This window comes from Chanos chanos, chromosome 6, assembly GCF_902362185.1.
Source record: "Chanos chanos chromosome 6, fChaCha1.1, whole genome shotgun sequence".
Lineage (NCBI taxonomy): Eukaryota > Metazoa > Chordata > Actinopteri > Gonorynchiformes > Chanidae > Chanos > Chanos chanos.
The window spans coordinates 30,633,422-30,644,778 of record NC_044500.1 but is presented as its reverse complement, the minus strand read 5'-3'; the positions used below and the strand labels follow the sequence as shown (position 1 = coordinate 30,644,778).

Below are 11,357 nucleotides of genomic sequence, written 5' to 3'. Positions count from 1 at the left end.
TTCGGTCAATCAGACCACATCTCTGTGGTCCTGCTGCCTGCATACAGACGGCTGCTTAAACATGTGAAACCCACAATTAAAACTGTAATGATATGGCCTAAGAATGCTGATTCAGTGCCTAAGGACTGTTTTGAATGCACTGGCTGGGACATGTTCAAAGAAGCAGCTACCCAGGAAACCCAAATCAACTTGGAGGAGTACACCTCATCAGTCATTCATTAGTGAAGGTGTTGATGATCTCATGACCCTGAAAAGGATAAAGACTGTGCCTAACCAGGAGCGCTGGATGAACACTGAGATCCGTACTCCTATTAATGATGAACTTAGAGAGTGGTCAGGGATGATCTTAGGCAGGGAACAAAGTCGGCCAAGAACAGACTCCGGATTGAAGCTCACTTCACCAACAACGCCAACCCATGTTGCGCGTGGCAAGGTATAGCAGTCCTGGACTATAAAAACAAGTAAAGCTGTCTGACAACCAACGAAACCTTCCTGCCCAATGAGCTCAACACATTCTATGTACGTTTTGAAGTCAACAGTTCAGAGCCTCACCATAAGGCCACCACTGGCCCTGATGACCAGATACTTGAGCTGCCAACGGATAATGTGAGGAGATGCCTGAGCAGGCTTAATGTGTGTGGTCCCACATCCTGCTTCAAGACCAGGCTAAACACAGGCAAAGCTGCTGAACCTGAGTCTTTGGTCAGGCCCTCAGAGTGTATGCTAAACAACTTGCTGGGGTCTGCTTAGATACCTTCAGTGGGTGTCTGGCTGAGGCTACTGCACCCATATGCTTGCAAAGGCCACTACAATTATACCTGTTCAAAGGAAGTCTGCCATCACACGGCTGAATGTCTACCGCCCAGTCGCACTCACCCTCATAACAATGAAGTGCTTTGAGTGGTTGGTTATGGCACACATCAAAGCCAGCATTCCAGACTCTGCAGAGTCATTCCAGTTCACCTACTGGGCAAGTCAGTGTACAGAGGAGGCAGTCTCCATAGCCATCACCCTTGCAATAACCCACATCGACAACCCACATAAGGATGCTCTTCATCGATTTCAGGGCAGCCTTATAGACCATTATCCCAGTGAGGCTGGTTGGGAAACTCAGAGCTCTTTGTCTGCTTAACTCTAAATGTAACTGGATCTTGGACCTCCACACAGATCGACCTGGGTCTGCGAGGATGGAGGACCACACCTCAACTACACTCATCCTGACCACTGGGGCCCCCGCAGGAATGAGTGCTTCACCCAATGCTGTACTCACTGTTATCCATGACTGTGTCGAAAGGCATGACACAAATGCCATTATAAAATTTGCAGATGACACTACAGTGGTAGGCTTTATCCACAACAGAAACAGAACAGCCTACAGGAGGAAGGTACAGTTCCTTGTGGACTGGTGCACTGACAACAACCTGTGCCTTAATACCAGTAAAACAAAGGAGCTGATCATCGACTTCAGGAAACAGAGTGTGGATCCCAGACCCATCTTCATCAGAGGAACCCCTGTAGAAAGGGTCAACAGCTTCAAGACCTTTCATGGGCTCTAGATATCTCCTCTCTAATCATCCCATCAATGCTTATACTTCCTCAGGAGGCTAAGGAAAATCAGTCGACATGCCAAGAACTTCTACAGGTGTATAGTAGAGAGCACACAGACCAGCTATATCACAGTCTGGTACAACAACTCCACTGTGAGCGACCAGAGGGCTCTGCAATGGACAGATAAAACAGCACAGCAAATCACCAGGACAGTTCTGCCACCCATAAAAGACATATATGACAAGAGGTGTCTGAGGAGAAGCCCCCACATTACCAAGGATGCCATACACCCAAGCCACTATCTGTTTGTCCCCCTGCCATCTGGTAGGAGGTACCAGACTATTCAGTCACACACAATCAGACTGAGGAACAGCTTCTACCCCAGAGCTCTCAAGTTACCTTGGTGACTAATCAATTGCCTTAACAGCTGCAAGAAGAACTATCATAAACTGTACTACACTATGGCCACCACTTTCTAACACAACATATACTGATATACCTGATAAGACATACTATATAATACATATATAAACATATCTATAGACACTCATGTATGTATGTGTGTGTATGTATGTATGTATGTATGTGTTAGTGCTGCATGATTAATCTATTTGCAATCATGATGTTAGCCTGTGCACTTATGTAACCGCAAAAGTCTGCCATTTAATTACATAAAGTATGTGTGTGAACATGACAACGTATTCTCTGTGTGCAGTCTGCTCATGATCTATGCCCATAATAAAGAGATGACCAATCATTCTCTGTTTACGGTAACACGACTATCCGGTGTGCAGACCAGGTCGAAATGGATGCAAACGAGCAGGCCGACGCTGAACTGGTGGCCAGAAGAACAAAACAAACTAACAAACAAAAAAAAAAAAAAAACACACACACACACACACACAACCACTGTTATATGGTGATATTCGGGAATCAAGCTCAGTGACACTAAGCAGAAACAGGTACTGGGTAAAACATGCAAAATGAAAGTTGCTACATCACGCAGCAACACAACAAATTTGAAACCAGAAACCAGACAAGGTGGACATGCTGATATTTTTGGCAAAGAACTTCTGAAGTGATAGCTGGAACCTTCTAGAAAGAGGATATGGAAGTACAGCTTGATAATTAAAAAAAAACAATGTAAAACAGACAACAGTTTTAGTGGTTTGGGTTTGACTAAGTGAACAGCTTTAAGCATCACTTATTTTATACCCAGTTTCATTGTTGTAAGAAGTTGTACAAAGTATGGCACATTTTGTAACTTAATCACTCATTTTTATGCTACACCCTGCTTACATGTCCCTCTTTGTTTGGGCATTCAAAATGTCTCAGTTTACTGAAAAATTGTATTTTCTTATTTATTGCTCTATTTTATTCAGTTACACTATTGAGAAACAAGTCTGCAGAGACGCCTTTATTTTGAAAAAGGTTTTTTGGTTATTGTAGAAATTTTTTTGTTTTTGCATTTTTTATGCTAGTTTAATCCTGTATGTTTGAGTTGAGAAATACACATTTCAAAATGATCAGTAATCTGTGCATTTTCCTTGATAACCAAGCAAGCAGACTCATGATACCATTTGTTTATTATATTGCAATCGCAATATTGTCCACAATAAGTGTAATATTAATTTTTCACCAAATCGTGCAGCTCTAGTACGTGTCAGTGTATATACACACACACTTATATATTGTAAATGCTATGTATTGTACATATCATCAAACAGTACCACTTTGACAGTTTATTACTTATTCATTTATTAATTATTTTTCCTTTCCTTCTGTAGTGTTTGTACTATATTTTGCACTGGAACTAGTGAAGTTGTTTTCTCGTTATACTATAAGGTATAAAGAATATTAATGAACTTCAACTTGAACTATAACAGCATAAAATGAAAGAAGCCCCGAGGATGACAGAACAGCCCCCAAGACACACACACACTATACAAGTATATATGAACATGTGTGTGTAGACCATAGCAGCTTGATGCAAACAAGAAGAAAAGGACATGCTTACCATGTAATGACATTCAGGTCTGAAGCGATAGAGAAGCTGAAGTACTCTCATGTAAAGCCTCTGAACAGTCTCTGCCTGAAAACAAGAGTAAACCTTTATCCTTCACTGCTTAGTATCAAGATATGATATAAAACTTTAATAAAAACCAATGGACAAAGGCTGAAAAAGGTTGTAGTTTTCATGGTACTGCAAACAAAATACTTCCTTACTCACCTTGGTGTTTGGAGTTAAATCATTTTTGGTGAAGTGTTTGGCCTCTTGACCAGTCAAAACTTCATTCCGAAAGAACTGCACGAGAGCATCTGCTTTATACACTGGGAAGGTATTTTCTGCCATGGCCCCTGAGTATGGAAAACAAGGAACATGCAGACACATGCAATGCGGCAAACAGAAGTTCGATACCTGGGTGGGCACATAGCGTTAACCCATGCAGGAAAACGACATGGGAAAATAGTGAATCCACCAAGTTTTAAGTGACACAGTTTTAAACACACAGAGACACACAGAGCGTGAAATAACGTTCGCCATTAAGGTACAGGTTGCTATTTCTAAAAGTAATTTCATTAAGGATACTGTCATTGCAATGGTGCTCCGCATCTTCAAAATATCAAACCAATGGAGGGCGAGCAATATTAAACCGGAAAAACGTTGTAGGGTTGGAAAAACATCTGAATAACAGTTAGCCATCGTTTGCCAGCTAGTCATTAGTTTATTTTGAAAGTATTTTCTAAAAAATCTAAGAATTAATCTGGATTATCATTTAAATGCATTTACCCTCTCTTTCAGAATTTATATCCAACATGTTTGTCACGTTATAAATCTAACTGGAAGTCTAATAAAACTACTTTACCAACTGATGTTTTGTTGTTGTCCTTCTGCCGTCGCCTTCAAATAGGTTTGATTTTGGCGCCTCTGTCGTCACTTCCGCACAAATCTCTTCTTCTTTGGATTGGGGCCCTGCCTGAAAGGTACATATTGCCCTCTGTCGTCCACTCTCTTACAGACATAAACAAAGTAGAGGGACAAGCCATCAAATTCATATTCTGAGAGTCGGATGAATGTAACTGTGATTTAATGTTACTTTGCGAGATAAGTGTAACATTCGGAGTTAAATGTAGAGCAAAAAACAACATAAATCAATATCAAAACCCACCAAAAATCCTTTATTTAACTAAGTATTTACAATACATTCAATGCATATATAACCTAAATCGTTCACGGTGAAAATAATTACTGGAGCCCTTTATAGAGAGACACCTAGTGGATATTTTACGCGGAGGATTTTTAATTAGTCGGACAACTGTAGAAATGTTGGTAAATAGGGTTTTTTCTTGAGGTGAAAAGATTAAATGTATTCACACAGATGAGTATTACTGTTAACTCTGGTGGAATATCCTTAAATTTAATATTTGGTGTGCAAATTATCTATCTTAAACCCTTGTGTAAATACTCTCGTGTCTGTGTTTATTTATACACAGCTCACAAACGCCAGCGTGGCCAACAAGTTTCCAGCGATTACGAAACCTCCAAATGAAAATTCTCTGATTGTGTAGTTAACAAAAGGGTCGATAACGAATGGATGTAATCTCAAAGTGTTTAAATGACTTCAGTATTTAATAGACAGCCGGCTAATCCAACTGTAAATTAGTCAGGCGCGTCGCCGGGATACCTAAGACTACTGTTGTCACTCGTCTCTTCCGCGTTGGCAATTTCGCAGGTGCCAACTTCTCCACGTCAGTTTGGGTTTTTATAAACACATCCATCTAGAATAGACAGCGCATACTGAATTATTGTTGTCCAACGATTCTGTTAATCCACAACAAGCGCGAAACGCATTGTCATCATGTCATTGCTAGAGGCAGATGACAGTTACGATTTCGTGTTTAAAATAGTTCTAGTTGGTGATGTTGGTGTCGGTAAAACTTGTGTCGTGCAACGTTTCAAGACCGGCATATTTATCGAAAGACAGGGGAATACAATTGGAGTGGATTTTACCATGAAAACAATAGATATTCAAGGAAAAAGAGTAAAGGTTGGTTCATTCATGTGTGCTATTTTCCAATACCGGTTACATTTCCACAAATTAAAATAAGTTTCATGTCACATCTGAGAGAAATTTCTGTCAGAGCCTGGAATCATTGTTTCATTTATTAAATTTGACTGTGTCACAAGACGCTGCTAATTTGTAAGGGAACCGTAAAATTTACTTTCTCGGATGCAGTTTATTAGTTCCCTCTTTTTTTAAACGAAATCAGATATACCAGTTTGTTAATTGGTTGTTTGTTAAAGAGGTTACGCAAGTGTCACGTCAAGGTGTCTATATCCAATGGCCTTAAAGAACATACTGTGTATAATTCTCTGTTTAGTGTGTAAGCGAAAGGGAAATGTTCTTGTTACGGCCCGTTGAGCAGAAGTGAAATTGAGGCCTCATTTGGTTCAAATGCACGAACTTAAAAGTGACATTCCAGCGCTTCATGTAGTTAATCTAAGCGTTTTCAAAGTATGTTTCCCTTGCTGTTCTGTGAACAGTCTCATGAGACAGTTGTTGCATTAATCAGCTAAGTAATGTAAATGTTCTCACATTGTAATGTCTCTAGAGTTCAGATAAATGCTCATAAATACACGTGTGGTTCAAGGGCGTATCAAGCATAAAGAGACACACTCATTGAATTTAATGTTTATAACAGATCAGTGCAAGACAGTACAGTGCAAATTGCGCGCAACAAACGAGATGTATTTCTCAAGGTGTAAAATTGATAGAGGAAACACATTGTTAGAGCATGCTGATATAGATGCCTATTTAGTCCATATTATGCAGCCTTTAGATGTTAAGGTGTATTTAGACAGCATGTCACACAAACGTGAATACCCTACGAGTTCCAATAGCTGACATGGCAAATGTCAGCACTTTTTTTTTTCTTTTTTTTGGTTGGGGCCTGGTTGTAGTGGATGGACTCTGTGTAACTCTGACAAACACTCCAGGGCATAAACCTTGTGTGTTTTAAGCCAAAACCATTTGAGGTCCCAGAAACTGAGGGAACGAACAAGAGGATGCAGGGCTTTTTGACTGTAATATTAAAATACATCTAAGTAATATAAACGATGAGCGATAATAAAATATGAACTACATGTGTATTCCTAACAAAAAATCTTAAAATCTTAGTGAGAATATTACTGTACTTTTCATTGTTGTTACTATAACTCTGCTTGGATTGTTGCTTGACAGTTACAGATTTGGGATACAGCTGGACAGGAGCGTTTCCGAACCATCACTCAAAGTTATTACCGCAGCACCAATGGGGCCATCATCACCTACGACATCACCAAGAAAGCCTCGTTCTTGTCTGTCCCCAAGTGGATGGAAGATGTGAAGAAATACGGTGGCTCTAACATTGTTCCACTTTTGGTTGGTGAGTGATTTGTGGGTGTCAGGCAACCAAGGGTTTCGTTGCTGGTGAGAAACCATTTTAGAAATTGGCTGCTTACATTCACTGTATTTATGATACAAATTATCGAAAGCCTTCCTTTTTTCCCCTCAGTGCCTTCTGTCTGTTTTTTCCTGATGTATTTTCTAAAGTGAAAGTGCCTTTGCGAAGCTAAGCGGTCACACTGTGTTCTGCTGTTCAGGAAACAAGTCAGACCTGGCCGAGATGCGTGAAGTTCCCTTTGAGGATGCTCAGTCCATGGCACAGCAGTTGGAATTCATCAGTGCCATAGAGACTTCAGCCAAGGATTCCAGTAATGTAGATGAGGCCTTCAATAAAATGGCTGCTGAACTCATGCTCAGACACGGGGGACCTATGATAAATGAGAATGTGACGGACAGCTTTAAGCTAAACAGTAAGGATGTGACCGCTGAAGGGTGGGGTTGCGGATGTTGAAAAATTGGATTCAGTTTTATTTCAGGGTTATTAAAGTTATGTTACTGCCACTCATGGAGGATAACTGTGGGGGATCAGTCAGTCAGGCTGTTGCCTGTGAGAACCGTAGGACATTTCCAGTAACCTTCCCGTTGATTTCAGGGACCAGTTGTTACCATTGCTCCAGCCTCTAGCAGATGTGCATAAAGAAAGAGATGTCAAAGCAGGTGGTTTATGGTACACTTAGAGATGGAAGCAACTGGAAAAATCAGATCTGACTTTAATAAATGGTTTTAGTAATGCCTCTGACTGGAGATGAAAGCCAAGAAGAAGTTCTAAACTTTTTTTTTTTTTTTTTTACCCAAGTGTGAATCACAGGGGTAAGTGAAGGACTGATCAAAATCCATTTCTCTCGTATGTTGAATACAGTCTCATGAATTCAGTAGGTCTGCGTAGTTTCTCTGTCTTCATATGTGTCCGTTAATTTTCTTTCTCAGACTTTCTGCCGTTAGACGGATATCGTATCTAGAATAGGACACCTGGAGCTGGGGTGTTATTTGTTAATATGGGCTTATGTTGTTCAGCGATAGTGTAAAGCTTTTGCCATCAGTGGACACAATGACTGCTGATGTCCCATAATGGCTGTCACACGAGGACGCTTACTTAACCATTCTAACAGTTATGCAACTCCAGTAAGACACTCCTGCAACACGGACTCACAAGTGCCAAACGTCCATATGACCAAGTATCACATTGCTCTTGAATTTAAACTGGAAACACAGCGAGTCGACTCTTGACGATGTTGGGGGTTTTTTGTTTGCTTTTTTGTTTGTTTTTTTACACTGGAATTAGCAATTTGAAGAGGCAGGTAGTTTCTCTCAAGACTTGGTTCTATATTAATTAATTGAGGTGTTTTCTTCTAGGGTCACTATTTTTAATATTTTCTTCCTTTGCCCTTTCACATCTGTCCATACCCAGTGAAATATGCCATTACAAGATGTGTTAGCTTAGCTTAGCTGCAGTTCAAATAGAAATCTGTCTCAAGTTGTTTCTCAGATCATGGACCAGTTTTACCCCTTAGGTTAAGTTTACATTTAGAAACAGTGAGATCACTGACCATGACATATTTTACAGGATTTTTTCCTTTTCCCACATTTGATGGGTTTTTTTCTTTTGGTATGGTGTGAGCATTGATGCTATTTTACATTAATTGTTAATTCAGGATTACGTCAAAGCCTTGAAATCACAATTGTTCAAGAAAAAGACAGTCTTTTAAAATTAGGATTACTTGTCACATTACTTTTAATCATAGGCCATAGAGTAAATTATTGTAGGATTATGGAGGCATACGTTTGCTATTCAGTCTCAAATAATGAGGAAAAGGGCTAGAAAACCGTTTTGTTTTTTTTTACATGTAATATTCAGGTACTGTAGTCCTCTTTTTTTTTTTTAAATGATACATGAATGGAGAGTGATTTTTCCTTGTTTCACTGGTCAGAGAGAAGACCCTTGAAACTGAACTGCTCTGCAGTTTCACTGAATAAAACTCAACATTGTTTTATATTCAGTGAGTGAAGGTGAATAGAGTGTGAAATGTCTACCAGACAAATGTAATCTTTTTTTTTTTAAGGTTGGTAATGTAATTGAGACGATCAATTGGAATATTTAACTGTTTGAATAGACTTGGAGGTGAACTGTGGAGGAGGTTTGCTGAGTGCCTTATAATGCAATGCTGATATTGTAGGAATTATTATTTTATTAGTGCTTAATGTTAAGACAATATTACAATGATCTGTTACTATGCATTTCATCTGTTAATCAATCAGTGATACTGTACGTTGTTTTTGAATGAAGTTTTGAAATTTTTACGTGTGCTGAGTAATTTCATGCTCTGGATGATTTGTTCATATTGAATAAAGTGTTATTAAATCATTTCGGGACTGAACTGTCGTAACACTGTGTCTTATTGAAAGGATCGGTTTGGTTTGTCATAAGTGTGTTTACAAAATCATATGCATAATAGAGAAGGGTTTCATTTCACTGCTGCATTTACTAAAGCACTGAATTCAGAGTCTTACAACTTCCTATTCCACTTCATGGTCATTCTATTGATCTGGTCTGAGCAAAATGCATCATACATCAAAAAGAAAATGATTTAAAGAATGTCCTCAGAGTTTTGACGTCATGCTGAGGATCTTGGAAATATTTTATCCTGTGTCCCAATGCAAGCAACATTATGTATACTCACTAAATCTTTCTTCATCATAAACAACCTGACTTCTGGCTGTGTATTATTCACAAATATTCTTATTTGCTGAGAAATCGGCGAAGATTATGATAAATTATTATTATGATTATGATTTCTGTCTTCTTATCTACACACATTGAATGGGAAAACTGCAGTAGTCCCAACAGAACTGATGTCAATTCCAAAATGAAATAGAAGAAGATAGAATAAATTCCTGATCTTAACTGAATTGATGAATTGAGAATGGACTGCTTCAATGGACACTTGTGATCTACACCAGAAGTTGTTATATTCGTATCAAAGCATGTATGTGATCTGACTTGAAGTACTTGACACAATCACCCTTCACATACGTAGCGATTCAGTCACATTAGAGAATACTTCACGATGGTGCTTCGAAACCATACTGGGGAAGTACGTCTGTCGCTTTTGGAGACCAGCAATAAAAAAAAAAATTGTACACAAGGGGGAAAAAAATGGTACATGAATGACATTCTCTTTTATTATTAACAATATCATATTTTCCCCCCAAGAATTTAATGAATATCTCTAAAATTATTAATAAAAATATAACACATAATCCATGCAATTCTCTGTTGATGGTTGCACTTTCTTTTTAGATGCCCTAGAAACAAGGTAAATATAAATTTCAATAAAAGAGAACTGTTTAATTATATTTAAGAAACAGTTTCTCATACATATTAATCAAATGTATGTTTACTAAAAATGTATATTTCTGTTTGATAAATATGTTGTTACTACAGTATATGTATTGGATTTAAAAAAAATAACTAAAATGCGACTATATTTACCTGCTTAATTTATAGCTAAGGCACCGCAAAAGAAAGTGACACCATGACCGTCAAGTACTACATGCTCTCGTTTCTCTTATGAATGATTATAATAAATCTCCAACTCCAATATTTGTTCAACATATGAAAACAACTAATGGCACAGAGGACATCATTAGTGCACAGTGAAATTAAACAACAAAAATATAAATGAAATAAACAGGTATGCCCAGTATACTCCATGATAATGTTTACAGTGACACTAGCATTCTAGTGGTTAAAACTCTTGGCTGATTTCTTCTGATGACAACCTTAATTCAAAACAGTTAAATCACAAAAAAAAAAACAAAAAAAAGTGAAACCATTTTTACGTCCTCAGGAAATCTGCAGCTTAAAACAACACTCCTTTGTAGTAACAGTATGCAGTGCTGTTGATTGAACAACCAGGAAACCTATTAAAATGAAAACCCATTTTCAACAGTTCCTCCTTGCTAATGGACCTTCTATCAGGAAAGAAAACAAGATTTACATTTGGTTTAGCTAGATGTCTTTAAGATAACACAGCAAAGATCAATTGTTTTCAACAAATATCAGCTAAAACACAAGACCTATTTGAAGGTTACAATAAAACACTGATACAAAAATATCAATGAGTGTAATTTTGTGGCCAAATTACCACACAGTGCAATTAAACTCAGTACTTTCTTTTCTCCAGAAGAACAAAAACGTAACAGCACACAAGAATTTTAGGTCTTCAAATAAACAATCTAGAATGAAAGGAATTAAAAACAAGACGCAGTAAAAGTCTGAAAAGTTTTTTAGCAATACAGTGTGCTTGTTTTAAACAGATATTTAGATGTTAAAACAGTTACCCATGTTTATAACTCACTTAT

General features: G+C 38.2%; 1 protein-coding gene across 3 annotated transcripts; it reads left to right on the top strand.

Annotated features, from left to right (window-relative positions):
• The first annotated feature begins 5,306 nt into the window (after nt 1-5,306).
• Nucleotides 5,307-9,354, top strand: rab43 (RAB43, member RAS oncogene family). Of its 3 annotated transcripts, XM_030776964.1 has the most exons (4): nt 5,307-5,597; nt 6,792-6,975; nt 7,193-7,335; nt 9,188-9,354. In XM_030776964.1, exons 1-4 carry the CDS (start codon nt 5,409-5,411, stop codon nt 9,275-9,277), a joined length of 606 nt encoding a protein of 201 aa, XP_030632824.1. In that variant the 5' UTR covers nt 5,307-5,408; the 3' UTR covers nt 9,278-9,354. The 3 variants fall into 3 exon arrangements, with proteins under 3 accessions (XP_030632824.1, XP_030632823.1, XP_030632822.1); XM_030776963.1 differs by having other exon boundaries at nt 6,798-6,975; nt 7,193-9,271; XM_030776962.1 differs by having other exon boundaries at nt 7,193-9,271.
• The last annotated feature ends 2,003 nt before the right edge of the window (nt 9,355-11,357 follow it).